At 42.8% G+C, this 15,972-nt stretch overlaps 8 protein-coding genes across 8 annotated transcripts; 4 read left to right on the top strand and 4 right to left on the bottom strand.

The window, feature by feature from the left end:
• Positions 1-181: 181 nt before the first annotated feature.
• Positions 182-1,651, top strand: FA14DRAFT_121798 (FAD-binding domain-containing protein; the record flags this gene model as incomplete). The annotated part of the gene is made up of 1 exon (XM_025496486.1): positions 182-1,651. The coding sequence occupies one exon, from the start codon at positions 182-184 to the stop codon at positions 1,649-1,651; it is 1,470 nt and encodes a 489-aa protein (XP_025354871.1).
• Positions 1,652-1,801: 150 nt separating this feature from the next.
• FA14DRAFT_31749 (trimeric LpxA-like protein) lies at positions 1,802-2,765 on the top strand. The gene has a single exon (XM_025502177.1). It carries the CDS (start codon positions 1,953-1,955, stop codon positions 2,469-2,471), a length of 519 nt encoding a protein of 172 aa, XP_025354870.1. The 5' UTR covers positions 1,802-1,952; the 3' UTR covers positions 2,472-2,765.
• Positions 2,766-2,895: 130 nt separating this feature from the next.
• Positions 2,896-7,124, bottom strand: FA14DRAFT_31758 (uncharacterized protein). Its single transcript, XM_025502178.1, has one exon. The coding sequence runs from the start codon at positions 6,969-6,971 to the stop codon at positions 3,060-3,062; it is 3,912 nt and encodes a 1,303-aa protein (XP_025354869.1). The 5' UTR covers positions 6,972-7,124; the 3' UTR covers positions 2,896-3,059.
• A 247-nt stretch (positions 7,125-7,371) lies between these two features.
• Positions 7,372-8,208, top strand: FA14DRAFT_167232 (LamB/YcsF). The gene has a single exon (XM_025500075.1). It carries the CDS (start codon positions 7,399-7,401, stop codon positions 8,173-8,175), a length of 777 nt encoding a protein of 258 aa, XP_025354868.1. The 5' UTR covers positions 7,372-7,398; the 3' UTR covers positions 8,176-8,208.
• Positions 8,209-8,678: 470 nt separating this feature from the next.
• Positions 8,679-9,188, bottom strand: FA14DRAFT_109039 (uncharacterized protein; the record flags this gene model as incomplete). The annotated part of the gene is made up of 2 exons (XM_025495861.1): positions 8,679-8,809; positions 8,876-9,188. Coding segments are annotated over 2 exons (444 nt in total), but the record flags the coding sequence as incomplete, so codon positions are not given.
• An 872-nt stretch (positions 9,189-10,060) lies between these two features.
• FA14DRAFT_143861 (MFS general substrate transporter) lies at positions 10,061-12,041 on the bottom strand (the record flags this gene model as incomplete). Its single annotated transcript, XM_025497226.1, has 1 exon — positions 10,061-12,041. Exon 1 carries the CDS (start codon positions 11,582-11,584, stop codon positions 10,061-10,063), a length of 1,524 nt encoding a protein of 507 aa, XP_025354866.1. The 5' UTR covers positions 11,585-12,041.
• A 703-nt stretch (positions 12,042-12,744) lies between these two features.
• Positions 12,745-13,717, top strand: FA14DRAFT_31742 (uncharacterized protein). The gene has a single exon (XM_025502176.1). The coding sequence runs from the start codon at positions 12,764-12,766 to the stop codon at positions 13,691-13,693; it is 930 nt and encodes a 309-aa protein (XP_025354865.1). The 5' UTR covers positions 12,745-12,763; the 3' UTR covers positions 13,694-13,717.
• Positions 13,718-13,741: 24 nt separating this feature from the next.
• FA14DRAFT_143858 (transketolase) lies at positions 13,742-15,955 on the bottom strand (the record flags this gene model as incomplete). The annotated part of the gene is made up of 1 exon (XM_025497225.1): positions 13,742-15,955. One exon carries the CDS (start codon positions 15,953-15,955, stop codon positions 13,742-13,744), a length of 2,214 nt encoding a protein of 737 aa, XP_025354864.1.
• Positions 15,956-15,972: the final 17 nt, after the last annotated feature.

Here is a 15,972-nt window from a genome sequence, read left to right as displayed (position 1 = left end):
CCACACAAACCTGTCGATCATCCCATCCCAACACGAAAAGATGACGGTGACAAAGGTGGTAGAAACGTCAACGAGGCATCCATTACGCCTCGTGTCAAAGAATGTCAACTTGGGTCTCAAGATACGATTATGGCATGTAATCTTGGTTGGAATTGTAGCATGGCTTCTTTCCGGTCGATTGATGCCGTTATACGAAGATTGGACAGCCGAACCCGTCAACGAAAAAATGCAAGAAATTTGTAATAACCTAGCATCAGAATCACAATTGACAAAAACGGAAATTTGGTTACCCGGTTCAAAAGCATACATTGCAAGTAGAGTACGATACTTTAAACAAACGGCTTTGAGACCTGCTTGTGTTGCTGTTCCTACACAGCCGCATGGACTACAACGATTGATTCAGCTGATCGGGAAGGAACGGATACCGTTTGGCGTCTCGAGCGGTCAACATCATAGCAATATTGGTTTCAGCTCTACGGCAGGTGGGCTGCAGATTGATATGCGACAGTTCAAAGATCTCAAATTGAGTAAAGATAAATCATATGTAGACGTTGGACCAGGATTAACATGGTATGAGGTATATAGAATGCTAGAGGGAACAGGTGTTCAAGTTGTTGGAGGAAGGACTCAATCGGTCGGTGTAGGTGGATTTCTAGCCGGTGGCGGAGGAATGGGGTGGTCAACAAACGTACATGGGATGACTGTAAATACTGCATTGGAAGCTGAATTGGTCACACCACAAGGCGAGATAAAGACAGTCTCCTATTCAAATGATCCGGACCTTTTCTGGGCTTTAAGAGGAGGAGGGAACAAGTTCGGCATAGTGTTTCGATGGCGATTACAAACACATGAACAAGCAAAAATTGTTTATGGAGGAATGCGAATTTATCCACAATCCCGTAAAAAGGTCATCAATCAAGCAATGGTGAACTTTTTGAGTAATAATACCGATCCTGGCGCTCAACTAATCATTTCGTATGGTGTTGCATACAAGCTGATCGGTATAATTTGCTTGCAAGTATATTATCCCCATCAAGATCCTGGATCGATCTTTTCGGAATTTGATGTTGAACGAGTGGGAAAAGCATGGTCAGATTCATGGGGTCCGACAACGTTTGCGGATTCTGTCGGAACGTCATATACGGAAATGCATGCAAATCAAAGATCTTTGATGGACGAACAAAACTTCCAAAACTTTCATTCGGTTGCATTATTGAATGCGGCAGCAGATCTGAGTTACGAGTATGGACGTAAGTGGTTCATTAAAGGTAGATTCATGCCACTTTCACAATCGATTTGCAGTATTGCTATTGAACCTTTTCAACAAGGATGGGGAGCGCAATTTAAAGAGACACAAGGCGTTTATCCATACCACAACAGTCCGATGCCTATCATCTTGTTGTTCTATTGGAAGAATGCAAGGGATGACGAATACTTTACACAAACAGCACGCTTTATGATCGATAGATTACGTCAAATTGCTATAGAAGAAGGGCAAGATTTATCAAACTTTCCAGCTTATCCGAATTATGCTCAGGCGGACAGAACACCAGAAGGATTGTTTGGTAAAGAGAATTGGGAAAGGCTGAGAGGATTACAGAAACGATATGATCCTGAGAATGTTATGGGATTGACTAAATACTTTTCCTAGATTTTTCTCTAAATGGACATTTTGTTGCATGTACGGTTACTTACAATGGGATTCCCTTATCAAACATACCTTCTCCGCATAATTCTTCGGATGTCCGAATTGAGAGTCGTTGTGCCTTCTCCCCCACGATTATTTCGGTCAAATTTCGGACTCGTTACGCGCGATTGTGCATGTTTGTCCTTGCTCTGCTAAAGTGCCTGAGAATTAAACTTTTTGATTGTTGCAGCGTTCTTCTTGAGTAACATATAAATACCACTTGAACCTCGCTAGCAATGCTATTCCATTCTCACTTCTCTCCATCATGACAGTTCCACAAACATCTTCATCATCAGCCATGACTGCAAAGGCAAAAACAGCAGCTTCTCAATTCGCAGAAGCAGATGAAAAATACAAAGACAAATTAGAATCAATGACGATGGAAGAACGTGCGTTGCTAGGATTACCCTATATTGCTGCCGATCCAACATTGGTAGATACAAGAACAAACACACGAAAACTTTTACGTCAATACAATCAATCAGAACCAGGTCCAACATCGCCAAATGAAACAGAAGGTTTCAACGATATCAGTAATCAAGCAAGACGAGCAATCCTCGAAAAATTATTCAAAATCGATTCAGCAAAAGCAAAGAGGATCTTCATCGAACCTCCCTTCTGGTGTGATTATGGCAGTAACATCGTCTTTGAAGGTGACTTTTATTGCAATTTCAACACAACCATCCTTGACGTCGCAAAAGTTACATTGGGACATGGAGTCTTATTTGGCCCGAACGTACATATCTACTCCGCAACGCATGGTAAGTTAGGGTTAGGGTTGTAACACTTCGATCGATACAAGGATCGAAAGAAGATATTTATAAGCTAAACGACTCATACGAAGGTTTGCCGTTTGATGGCACCGGCGCGTTCCTAGAGGAGCTGTCATACTGTTCCCAGCTTCATAAAACGGCACCGTATCTGGCATGATTTTAGTGCCGAAGTCATAATGAAATGAATGAACAACCCTAATAGGTGTTTCTGACTCTAACCCTAACTTTCTCCTCTTTCTCTCTTTTCTTTCATCAGGTACATCAGTACTAGAACGTGAAACAGGTCATGAACGTGCTTTGCCTGTCTCAGTCGGAAGTAATACATGGGTCGGTGGAAATACAACAATAATGGCAGGTGTGAATATCGGTGAAGGATGCACGATCGGTGCGGGATCAGTGGTCACGAGGGACATCCCTGCTTGGTCAATCGCTGTCGGTAATCCTGCTCGTGTTCTGAAAAGCGTTCCAGAAGAAGAAAGAGGTAAACGTGATGGAAAATCAGGCGCAGTTCCTTTTTGAATCACACCACTTCATGTCATTTCATAAGATCAGTAATATATACATATGTTGAGTCTCGTCAATCCTGTCTCGTATCTGAATCATTTCGTAGCCTTCGCAGGAACACAAGCTGCCACCACGTCACCAGGTTGTACACTTTGACCTTCCGGTGCAACGACGTACTTCACCACAAGTGCTTCAGGTGCTTTGATCGGAATCTCAGTCTTCATCGCTTCCAAAATAGATACCGAATCGCCAGCAGAATACGTCTTTCCAAGAATGGCAGGTTTCCAAACAGAGGCATTCAAAGGTGCAACAAGCTTGATAGTTACTGCTGGGTCACTTTGCCATTCATTATCCGAAGCAATGCCATTCTTTTCAGCTGCTTTCTTCTTCTCCAAGATTGCATCTTCTTCTGCTCTCCATTGAGCGAACGATTCTGCCTCTTCTTTCTCACATTGAGCAACAGCAATCGCTTGTTTGCGCTCATATTCTTCTGCTTCTTTGGCAACCTTTTCATCAAATCGAGCTTGCTCTCCAACGTCAAACGTTGCTTCACGTACATCCCATGTCCATTGACCTGCTTTGAATGAAGCTAGAGCTTTGTCCAATTCTTCGGGTTGCATAAGATAAAAGTCAACAACATCAAAACTTTCCAATAACCAAGGTCGTTCTGATGTAAAGCCTTTTGCCGTTCCAAACGTGTTCCAGAATGGTAGGGTTCTGCCTACAAGTTGATAACCGCCAGGTGATTCGACACCATACACTGCACCCATACAGCCACCCCATCCGAAAGCACCTTCAGGAGTTTGCAAGCGGGTTGGGTTGTACTTTTGACAGCGTAATCGTTTACGACGATCACGGGCAAACAAGATTGGCGTACCCAAAAAGAATCCATTTCCAACAGTGATCAATTCACTGCCTAAAATTGCTTCTTCGACTTGTTTTTTGCTTTGTAAGCCATTTGTTCTGGCTAAATAGTTACAATTATCCGTTCCTTTTTCCGAATCCAAATATACAGCTTTGTTTCGTACGCTTTGTTTGTAGCGATCCACTGAATCAAACACCGCAGGATGTGAGAAGCATAAAGGCATTTTCCAGACACGATATGGGATCTTGATAGAGGTGATATCTTGAGGCAAGGACTTTTCGATCTCTTGAATAAAGTTGACGAGATTGTTTCGTGGAAGAACTGATGGATTGAAGCGAACAGTCAATGTACGGATATTGACATCAGTATAGAGAATACCTTCAGGTGACTTTTCCTTGATTGCACGCAGCATCAACTCGACTCTGCTTCTGATAACCATATCAGCGACCATTCCACCAAACTCGATCACCAATCCGTCATCTCCCGCTGCACGTAGCGTCATTACTGGTGAGTCTTTGCCAGATGTTTGGTATAAGATTGGGGAAGGCAGTTTGGTGTGATGCACAACGTTTTCGAGAGTACCCTTTGTTGGTTTTACATTCTTTTCTGTCAAGTCTTTCCCTTGTGCAACTGCATCCATGATGGACTTGATATGCGCATCTTGTTCTTCTGCTAACGCTCGTGCTTGTTCATATGTGATCGGAATGAATTGTACTTGCATTCCAGGCAAAAGTTGACCCATACGCCATTCACTTGAAATAATAGTCGAACTGATCAACAATCCACCAAGATCAGGACCATCAACACCAAGCAGAACGGGAGTGTCGCCATTCCAGTTCAAACCTCCAAGTGAATAACCAAATTCCAACATATTCGAAGGATGACTTCCACCTTGACCACCATCTTTACGAGCCCAAGAAAGACGAGCTCCTTCATAAAGAGACAATCGAATACCGGATCGTGCTGCATTTTGTGAAACCGTCATTGGCTTATCATAGAGTTGTTCTCTTCCGGCAGCAGTGATGTATTCGTCATCATCAAAAGGACCGCGTAAGCAGAACAGCTTTTTGACTTCTTCGCCTGTTGAAAGGTGTTGAATATGTTGAAGGTTCTCTGGCAAGGGACCAAAGAGAGCCGTGGGAGCGTATTGAGCATCTTTGTGTGACAGCGCTGCTTGTTCATCAATGAAGATCACATCACCGATGCGCAAATCTCTTCCTTGATGACCACCTAATCCCAAGGATGCAGTAGTAGATTTGGATCCAAGGTAAGCGGGCACCTTTGGCAAGCCACCTTTGATTGCGAGATATGCTCGTGCACCTTTGACCTTTGCATCAGGTCGCATTGATCCGATCTTCAATGTTGATCCCGCTTTGATCTTATAGGCAGCATACATTTCCAATGCAGTTTCTTTTTGCGATTCACTTGAGAAGCTGAATGCAAATGGCGCACCAGCAAGACAAATGATTGCATCCGCATGAAACTTGAGTGTGGGTCCAGAAAGTGTAATCTCCAATGCTTCTGTTAGATCGTTTTGATTTCCAACGATGGCATTGGCCACTCGCATAGAGAGCTTATCAGATGGACCTGAAGGTGGTAAACCATGTCCGATCGATAGCCTTCCGCCATCTTGAATGGAGGTTGACATACCATGATCAAGCACTTCAAACGCTTTTGGAACGTAGGAAAACCTTTCATCTTTCAAGAATGAAGTCACTGTTTCACCCGATTGGAAGAGTTTTGATTGGATGATGGCAAGCAAAAAGTCTGCATTCGTGGGTCCATAAATATGAGAATCTTGTAAAAGTGCAATCAAGTTCTTGCAAGCCTCTTCTCTGTCTCCGCCTCGAGCGATCAATTTGGCCAAAAGAGGATCATACGATTGCGTGATTCGAGTTCCCGTTTGTACCCAAGATTCAATCCTGTGTTTCTTTGGATCGCTCTTCCAATCAATTTGCTGTAAAAGACCCGGGCTTGGATCGAAGTTTCGCAATGGGTTCTCACAGTAAAGACGTGCTTCGATTGCCCAGGTGAGAGGAGATGGCGGGTCATCACGTTCAATGGCTTCGAGAGCTTCCCGTGATAATGCTCCCTCCTTGCCCAATTGAGCATCAGCTTGTTGTAGCATCAATGCAACGATGTCCACATCCCGCACTTCTTCTGTCACGCAATGCTCAACTTGAATACGAGTATTGCATTCCAAAAAGTAGAATTCGCCAGTGTCATCATCAACAAGGAATTCCAACGTTCCTGCAGACCTGTACTTTGTCTCTTGTCCGAATCGTTTTGCACATGTTGTCATTCGCTTTCGTAAATTGTTTGGGTCGGAAGGATCGGCACGTTTCTGTACAAATGGCGAAGGAGCTTCTTCGATCACTTTTTGAAATCTTCTTTGAATGCTACATTCTCTTTCGCCAAGATGGATCACATCACCTTTTCCATTACCGAATATTTGCACTTCAACATGATGGCCTTTTGCGACGTACTTTTCAACAAAGCAGTTCGCATTGCCGAAAAGTGCTAAGGAGCGTCTGATTTGTGCATCAAAAGCACGTTCCAATTCATCGTCTGATTCACATACCTGCAACCCCATACCGCCACCTCCTGCACTTGGTTTGAGAATAACAGGGTAACCGATGTGACTGTGAATGGCTTTCTTTGCTTCTTCATACGTGCTCACCAATCCAGAGCCTGGCATACATGGCACTTTTGCCTTTTGTGCAAGTTCGATTGCACGATGTTTGAGTCCTAATTGATCGATCACTTCTGCCTTTGGTCCAACAAAGATTAATCCTGCTTTTTCTACCTTGTCAGCAAAAGATGTGCGCTCTGACAAGAATCCATAACCTGGCAAGATTGCTTGTGCATTATGATCTTTTGCAGCTTGTACGATCGTATCTTCGTCCAAATAACCTTTTCCGTCAACTTCTTTTCCATGTAATAGCACAGCAATATCGCCTTGTGCTCGATGAGGAGCTCCTTCATCTTCAGCAGTATAAATTGTAATACATTTCAAGCCAAGAGCATGAACGCATCTTATCAATCGAACGGCAATCTCACCTCGATTGGCAACCAAGATTGTATGAAGATGTTGTGGTTTAAAAACACCACGAGAGCCAGCAAAACCGTTTGAGGCTGTCATGATTGGAGGGGAGTGTGTAAATGGAGGAGAAAGTGTGTGAGGGAGAGAAGAAGATGAATGTGGGTTGAATGAATGTCAAGTTGATGAGTAGTTTGGGTAATGAATACCAAATGAGAACATGGTTGTGGGGCAAGAGACGAATGACCCCAAGTTTTGCTTCATTTGGTCAGCTGTCAACATGTTTGACCAACGGCAAGGCCCCACTTCCGACAAACCGAATTTGAAGAGCATGACCAAAAAGACAATTGTTCGCACGGACAAAGAAGGCACTACAGAAGTGTCCACAAAATGAAATTCTTATCTTCGGCACTAAAATGTTATTTATTTTTATTCGCACGAAAACAAAGAAAGAGTGGAGTATAAAAGTGGGGGACAAACAATTGCCATCAAACAAACAATCAACAACCACCATCAATCATAATACATCATGGCTACTAATCCTCTCAAAAAGATTGAGCTTAACTGTGATATGGGTGAATCGTTGGGAAGATGGATATTGGCTGATGATGAAGCAATAATGCCACATATCGATGCTTGCAATATAGCAGCAGGCTTTCATGCTTCCGATCCAACAACAATTCACAAAACTGTTCGTTTGGCAAAAAAGGATAATATTCAAATTGGTGCTCATCCTGGATTCGGTGATCTGGTTGGATTCGGCAGACGAACTATGCTCTTGAGTCCAGAAGAAGTTGCAGATTTGATCACTTATCAAGCAGGTGCTGTTCAGGCTTTTTGTCAAAGACAAGGTGTCACAATGAGTCACATCAAACCACATGGAGCTCTGTACTTCTACTTGCTATCTGATCAAAAAATTTGTACAGCAGCTGTTGAAGCCATCAAAGCATTCAATGTTCCAATGTACGGCTTACCGAATTCTATTCAAGAAAGCACATGCGCTTCACTTGGTGTACCATTCGTTCCAGAAATATTTGTTGATATCGAATATAGCGCAGAAGGAAACTTGATCCCTCCAGCAAAATCAAAGCCAATCTCTCCAGAAGAATGTGCAGAACGTGTAAGGATGGCTTTTGAAAATGATCATTTACCTGCTCAACAACCCGCTTCCGCAACAACGACAAAGCCACTCAATTTGAAGGGCAAACATTTCAGTGTTTGTCTTCATTCCGATTTCAAAGCAGCTGTTGACAATGTCAAAGCTGTTCGTCAGATGATCGATAGTATCAATAACAAAAATGTATAAATTTGAATGAGATTCAATTTTCTGGTATAAAAAGTAGATGAGCTTGAGAAGTGATCCGGTCTGAGCTCGTTCGTAGAAGATGAACGAGTGGGAGCTTCAATTAAATTGATCTTATTCAGGCACGAATAGTAGCACTGCTAGGTACTGGAAAGAATAGAATAAATTGCATCCATTGTTTGATGAATAATAGACAAGGACAAAAAAGTCGACATGAACAATATCACATATTGAAACACACAAACTAAGTACAGCGCATCCATCATCCAGAACGTTTGAGAACGTTTGCTAATGAACCCATTGGCAATCTTCGTTGTACGCCGATTGATTTCGACATTTGATCGAAAAAGACGTACCAACCAAGCTGTGGGGGAGGGAAAAGAATTTGTTAAGCTTTATTCTTTTGTTCATGACATATGCAGTCTACTCACGATATCCGGAATAAGCAAAATATAACCACCACCTTTGAGCAAACGGATAGCCTCATATGCATCGTATTGCGTACGGAAAAATCCTCCAGCGATCAAAAGTGAGCCAAGGAAAACAGTAAAGAAGATGGTGACGAATGTCAAGTTGATTCGGACTGACATGATTGCCATGATAAGATTGAATATAGCGAATCCTATCATGTATGCGCCTGAAGATGTGAGAAGAATGATGAATAGTCAGTAAAGTGTAAAATGACATCTTACTTATTACTCACCTACTGCATCCGTAAGCATTGGAGAATTTGCACCGCCGAGTGCTTGAGCGATACCGGCTTGAGGTGAGTTGAGTAAAGCAAAACCAAACCAGAAAGAACCATAAGAAGCGAATGTGACCATTTGAAAAGTAGCACCTTGAAGCCATGACATAATAGCAGCGATCCAAAGACCCAAACCGCCAGTGAGATAAAATTGACCAACTAAAGCTACTTGCGATAACGGTGAAAGGGAACCCCAGAAACATAAACATGCAATCGTGGGTGTAAGACAGAGTACAAAGCTAATAAATCCTAATGGACCTGGATCGGCAAAGCCTTGGATGGCATTGCCAGATTGAGTGGCACCCAACAATCTTGTAAATTGATCTTCGCTTAATTGATAAGTTGCATTGTTATGCGCAGGTTTGCCATTAATGTGTTGATCATCGATTGGAGCGTTTGCAGACATTGTTGGTTGAAAGTGGGTTGTTTGAGTGAGTAAATGATTGGTTTCAGGAGTGAGAGTGGTGATTAGGATTCAACTCCACTCGAGTATTCATTCAGCCCTTTTTATCCTCTTCCAACAATCATTGAAGATGATTTTTGCCCCACATGTTTTGCGTTGTCCTGGTAGCTAAACGGAATCATGACCTCCGTAAGGCATTTGAGAAGCCATTTCCGTTCTTTTTTTCGATTCCGATTGTACTTCGGACTGTCATATGACATGACGAAAGAAAAACAAGCACAAAACGGTAATACCAAAAGGACTTCATGCGCGGATGAGGAACGTCGGCGCCGTTGGGTAAAAAGGAGAAAATTAGGTCATTTGACATCTGCCAGCGGAAGCATAACCGGAGAGAGGCTTTTCGTGCGGAAGGGCAACTTGAACTTTTGATTGTGACAGGGAGACACTCGAGTGGAGTTGGTATAGAGCCCATTCTTCAAGGGAAGCATTTATAGCTGGTCATTTCATCATAGCCTCCTGCTTTTCTTTATCACGCTGCAAACGCTAAGACTTGCTACATACACGGCTCAAAGTGCCTGACTATTATCTATCCAGTCAAATTCTACTTTCATTCAAATTCTTAATGAGACAGTCAAGCAAGTACATAACTCTTCACTTCAACACAAATTATCGATCGAAAATAGAAATGACATCATGACAAATAGCATACAAAACAATAATTGTTCTCAACTTTGAAACTCTCAAAGTTGATAACGGAAATCTTGGTGACCTTCCAAAATTTCACCATGACGATCAGCTTGTGCGTTGCGTTTACGGAAATGGAATGACAAAGCTGCACAAGCAAGAATGATATAGATATGGAAGCCAATCGTGAACCAAATACCCAAACGATAAGTTGGTGCATCTTGTTCACGGAAAACAAGAGCAGAAGCAATACCACCAATACCACCAAATGCGATCGTCAAAGCGGAAGTATAAGCACGTTTGCTTTGAGCACGAATTGAAATTTGTGCCCAACCAATGACTAATGGAACGTTTGAATTGCATCCACCTGCACACAAGAAGATACCGGCATAACGACCAGCAGTATTTGCGGCAGGCAAGAAAGCAAACAAAGCCAAACCCATGATTGCACAGAAACAATTGAGCACGATCCAAATGGAACGAATTTGAGTTTTATCAGACATGATACCTGATGCAATTGCAGGAATCAAAGCCCAAACGTATGGAGGAGCAACCAAGATTTGACTGTTTGCTGTACTGAAACCCATTCCGGCCAAAATACGTGGTAAGAAATAACTTAAAGCATAACTTGCAGTCGTTGTACCCATGAACATCAATGCAAATGCCCAAAGTTTGATATCCATAATGTATGTTTTGACTTTTGACCAAGTGACGGGATCATGTTCTGCATCTGCACGATCACGTTGAATACGCACAAGTGTCATCTTCTTTTGATCTTCAGTAAGGAATTTTGCTTTGTCTGGGAAGTCAACAATGACAACATATCCGATCAAACCCAAAAAGACAGTAAGACCACCTTCAATAACAAAGATGTATTGCCATGGTTGAAGGGAACGGTTGATTGTGTAGATTCTTCCTAATCCATAAGCCAAAATACTTGACATACCGGTTGCAAAGACGGACAAAACATAAAAGAACGAAAGACGTTTTTGAACTTGACGACGAATATACCAACAACTGATCAAATAAGCAGCACCAGGGAAAAGAGCAGCTTCGAAAACACCGACCAAAGCACGTAAAGCGGCCAATTGATGATGATCCTTTACGTAAGCCATTGCGATCATCATTAAACCCCAAAGGGTGACTGCCGTACTGAGCCAGATTGCTGCACCAAATTTACGTAAACCGATATTACTTGGAAATTCGAGTAAGATGTAAGGAATAAAGAAAGATAAAACTGCGATTGAATATCTATCACCAACGTTCAATTTAAGTGCCGCATTCATTCCTGCTGCACGGGCTAAAGAGATATTTGTTCGATCGATCAAAGAGATTGAATAGCATGCTGCCAAGAACGGAACCAATCTCCAATCAATCTTGCGAATCGTCTTTTTGAGAAAGTCTGGATCAAATCCTTCATCAGGATCTACTTTTGTACTTGCTTGTTGATAGCCATGTGGTAATTCATCAACGATATCTTGGGTTGCCGTGCGTGGACTATCGCCGTACTTTTCATCTTGACTGCCATGATGGCTTTGAGTACCGGTTTTTGTGTTTGAGAAAAGGTTGGTGGCATTCATAGTGAATGGAGGAAACGGGAATAAGGAAGATGTTGAGGAGGAAAAGGGAGATTCAATGTGGCAAAGGTTGCTTGGTTATATACTTGTGCGACTTTGCATATCAGGAACGTAAATGAAGAAAAAAGATGAAATGAATTGGGCGCGCCACTTTTACAAATTGCATCAGATTCGAGCCAAAGTGCGGGGTCCCCAACTTTTACCTTTTCTTTGGGGGAAGGAAGGGTATGATGGAGAAACTCTCTAACGGCTATCGGTTTTCTATCTTGACCGTAACCGATCAGGGCAAGACACCGACAGAAAGCAGATTGAACAGCTTTCCGTCGGATTATCATATTAATGCTGTACCTTACTGAGTGTAAAAAAGGAGGCTTGCAGTATTCCACGGTTCCGTATATAGGAAGTGCAATTTATGAGTAGAAGGTTTTCGTATAGAGATTGTCTTGGCACTGCAAGAGGTGCATGACGATGACAGTGATGGTGTGCATCGAACAACGGCCAATGGAAATTTATTTGAAATAAAGTTAAAATCTGACAATCAATCTGTCATTGTTGACGGGGAAGGTATCCTAATTTAATGCACTCCGCGTTTCCCGTTTATAATCACATAGTGCTTGTGTGCCTGATACTTTAATTAAAATAAAGACGTGCATAAATTCGCTTAGTGTTAATGCTTACGCTGTCACAGTGCCTTAAAGCCACATTCACAAAAATAGAAATGCACCCCGCACTCATTCAAGTCAAGAGGGAACTTGAAGACATCCTTCATCATCCTTCTTGGTCGTGTGCACTGCCCTGCAGACCCTTACCTTCCACTTCGATCATATAGTGATGTCTCGTTCAAACCCTGCACAGTTAAAACACATGGTATTGATTTGAGCCACGTCACTAGAAGAATGGTCTTTTTTGTTCATATCTTCCAAAATCTTGTGAATTGCGCTGACGTAAGCCCTTGCCTACATCTTGTGTTGTATCAAGTTTGACGATCTCTCAACCACCATCTTTAATGCGGTATAATCTTACTTCGTGATGATGGCTTTCACAATGTCTGAGCACCCGCTATGTCTGTGCGTATGAGCCGGTTAATAATCACAACCGGAAGTAATGAGCCGTCGGCGCTTCTTTTGACACGCTGAAAATGGACATCCCTCTCTTTTCCACATCTATCACAAGCAATCAAAAATGGGAAAAAGTCAACAAATCTTACCAGCCGCAAAACCTCCATCGAACATCCCTGAGGCTATTCCACCTTGGACGTTAGATGCAGAATGTTGGCTGTTTCCATTCTATACGACTAGCTCTCAAATCTCCAGCAACAAACAACAGTCGAATGACCAGACGAGTAATTCAGCTTCAGTCTTGGCTCATAAACAAGGTATTGACGCTGGCGCTTATCATCCTTTAGAAGATGTTTCCCATATCACAACAGACGTCTTCAAAGGTGGATTAGGAGGTTGGATTCTCTACAGGTACGCCTCCAGTCCTGTTGGCCCATACGATGAATTGATTTACGTTGCAGGCAGCTTTCAATCAAAAGATTCAGGTACAAGCGGACTGAGAATCACAAACATTTACGTTTCCACTCACGACAGCGTTTGGAATGGGAGAAGAAATTGGAACATTCCCAAACATGTCGCCAAGTTTGAATGGTCACATCCTTTCAGAGCGCGAACAACCGAACCGCAAACAGTCAAGATATTCCATCCTTCCTTGGCAACTGCAACAAATCTCCCTTCAGCTGTAGATGACCAGAAGCCGTTCTTCAGTGCAACATTCACACAATCGAAGTACTTGCCTTACCTTCCCATCAATACCAAGTACTTCCCATCTCTGCCGCTCATTCAACCACCATTACAGGCTGGCCTGTACAAACGCAATTCTCGAGAAGCACAAGTAGAAACTGAATCTTTGCCGAATGATCTCTATCGTTCAACTTCGCCGACATTCAAAGGTAAATTCACGCTAGCATACTGTCAGTATGCACCCGGACAATCTACCTATGGTGACGGGGTCTCGTTTCCCAAAGCGACAAATACGTTGGGCTATGGTTGTTATATGCCAAATATTGAAGTGGGCTTCCCGTGGTCAGTAGAATATCCGTCAACAAAATAAGTGAGAATGTATGAATTCATAAATGTGACATTTATGTACAATAAAAAGTTAGTGAGCATGAGCAGTAGCGGCCACATCCAAGAGCAACTCTTCAAAATCACCTGCGCACGGAACTGGTGATTGTAGTTTGATACGCTTTTGGTAGTAATCATGAATGTGACTGACGATACTCTTGATTCCGAATCCGAAATGTTCAAATAGATCAGCTTGGGGTCCAGAAAGGCCGAATGTATGCATGCACATGGCAGCATGCGAATAACGTGCCCAGCCATAAGAAGACCAAGCTTCAATAGCAACAACCAAGCCATTATGCAATGGTAAAACGGATTGACGGTATTCCTTTGACTGTTGATCGAACAAGCGTTGGTTTGGCATAGAAACAACATTGATGGCCAAATCGGGAATCAAACGTGATAATTCATCGGCTGCTTCTACTGCTCGTGAAACTTCACCTCCTGTTGCAACCAATGTGAGTGAGGCGAGACCATTGTTACTTGCCGAAGATCCTACAGTCTTGACAATATAAGCACCCCTGTAAACACCTTCGCGAGATGAGTTTGGGAGAAGAGGAACATTTTGTCTGCTTAACGACAAGATTGTAGGAGTATGTTGATTCTTTTCTTCCATTCCGAATTGCCAAGCACCCATTACCTCTTCTGCATCTGCAGGACGGAAGAAGTTCAAGTTTGGAATTGCACGGAATAAGCTTGCCAATCCGATAGGTTGATGGGTTGGACCATCTTCACCAATTCCGATACTGTCATGTGTTGCAATTCCGATGAATCGCAAACCTTGTAAAGCTGACATTCGGATTGCGGGTGCAGCATACAAGAAGAACATAAAGAATGTTGAAATAACCGGAACGATTGCGTTTGGATTGTAAGCTGCTAGACCGTTTGCGATTGCGGCCATTGCATGTTCACGAATACCATATCGGATTTGTCTACCGGCATAAGAGCCATGTCCAGTAACTGGAGGTTGGAAGTCTTCCATCTCTTTCCACGTAACAAATGTCGAGCCAGACAAATCTGCTGAACCTGCCAAGATTTGTGGCATCTTTGGAGCTAATGCCTGAACTGCAATTCCAGATGCTTTTCTCGTGGGGATGGCGGATGTTGGCAATTTGTCTTTGGTAGGCAAGAGATTTGCACTGATCTTGCTATCTAGTTGTCCAGAGAATTGCTGCTTGAATTCAGCGGCAAGCTCGGGATACTTTTGTGAATAGTTTGACATTGTTTCATTCCAGACTTGCTCGTAGTTCTTCCCACGAGATTTGACCGAATCGAATGCATTGTAGACTTCATCGGAAACAACATATTTTGCCTTCTCGTCACGTTTGTGGAATCGTTTAACGTGTTCAACATCTTCTTCTCCCAAGGCTGCACCGTGAGTGGGTGCCAAACCTTGATTTTGAGAAGCAAAGCCGATTGTTGTCCAAATGTTAATGAAGACGGGTCTGCCAGATGGTGAATCTCTTGCTTTACGTAATGCAGCCAAGATTGCTTGAACATCATTTGTTGCATCATCTTTCACTTCAATCACTTCCCATCCCATTGCACGTACTTTGGCAGATGTATCCTCAGTGAAACAGATGTCAATATTTCCATCAACTGTGACACGGTTGTTGTCATAAATCAAGATCAAATTATCTAAACCCAAGTGACCGGCCATGGAAAGTGCTTCGCAGCCTATTCCTTCTTGAATGCAGCCATCCCCTGTCATACACCAAATCTTGTTGTTGACAACCTTGCAGTCATCTTTGTTGTAGCGAGCGGCAAAATGCTTACTTGCCATTGCCAAACCTACAGCATTTGCGACACCTTGACCGAGAGGGCCAGTGGTAACCTCTACACCTTCGAATTCAATTTCGGGATGGCCAGCTGATTGCGAGCCAATAAAATCACGACTATGGTATCGTTTCAACATGTCCATAGTCCATGTTGGATAACCACAAAGGTGCATGTAGATATACTGCAACAAGCAAGCATGACCTGCAGAAAGAACGAATCTATCACGATCTAACCAATTTGCATTCTTTGGATTAAAGCGCATAACATCTCCCCACAGTGCAAGTCCAATAGCAGCCGCACCCATGGCAGTTCCTGGATGACCACCATTGAATTGTTGTACAAGGTCTGCTGCTAAACAGCGAACTGTGGCCAACACTTCAGGAGCTACATCAGATAATGAACTGTTTGCAGCTTTTGGTGGTTGTGTGATTGGGGTATGGGCTGGAATAGCCGTCGTTGGAGCTGGTGTCATTTTGTGTGTATTGCTAG

Source organism: Meira miltonrushii, assembly GCF_003144205.1.
Source record: "Meira miltonrushii strain MCA 3882 unplaced genomic scaffold FA14scaffold_2, whole genome shotgun sequence".
NCBI classification, from domain to species: Eukaryota; Fungi; Basidiomycota; class Exobasidiomycetes; order Exobasidiales; family Brachybasidiaceae; genus Meira; species Meira miltonrushii.
The sequence above is the reverse complement of the archived record's forward strand: the minus strand, read 5'-3'. Positions and strand labels throughout refer to the sequence as shown.

Coding starts and splice junctions, on each gene's coding strand:
- FA14DRAFT_31749 (XM_025502177.1), top strand. CDS start 1,953: ATGACAGTTCCACAAACATCTTCATCATCAGCCATGACTGCAAAGGCA.
- FA14DRAFT_31758 (XM_025502178.1), bottom strand. CDS start 6,971: ATGACAGCCTCAAACGGTTTTGCTGGCTCTCGTGGTGTTTTTAAACCA.
- FA14DRAFT_167232 (XM_025500075.1), top strand. CDS start 7,399: ATGGCTACTAATCCTCTCAAAAAGATTGAGCTTAACTGTGATATGGGT.
- FA14DRAFT_31742 (XM_025502176.1), top strand. CDS start 12,764: ATGGGAAAAAGTCAACAAATCTTACCAGCCGCAAAACCTCCATCGAAC.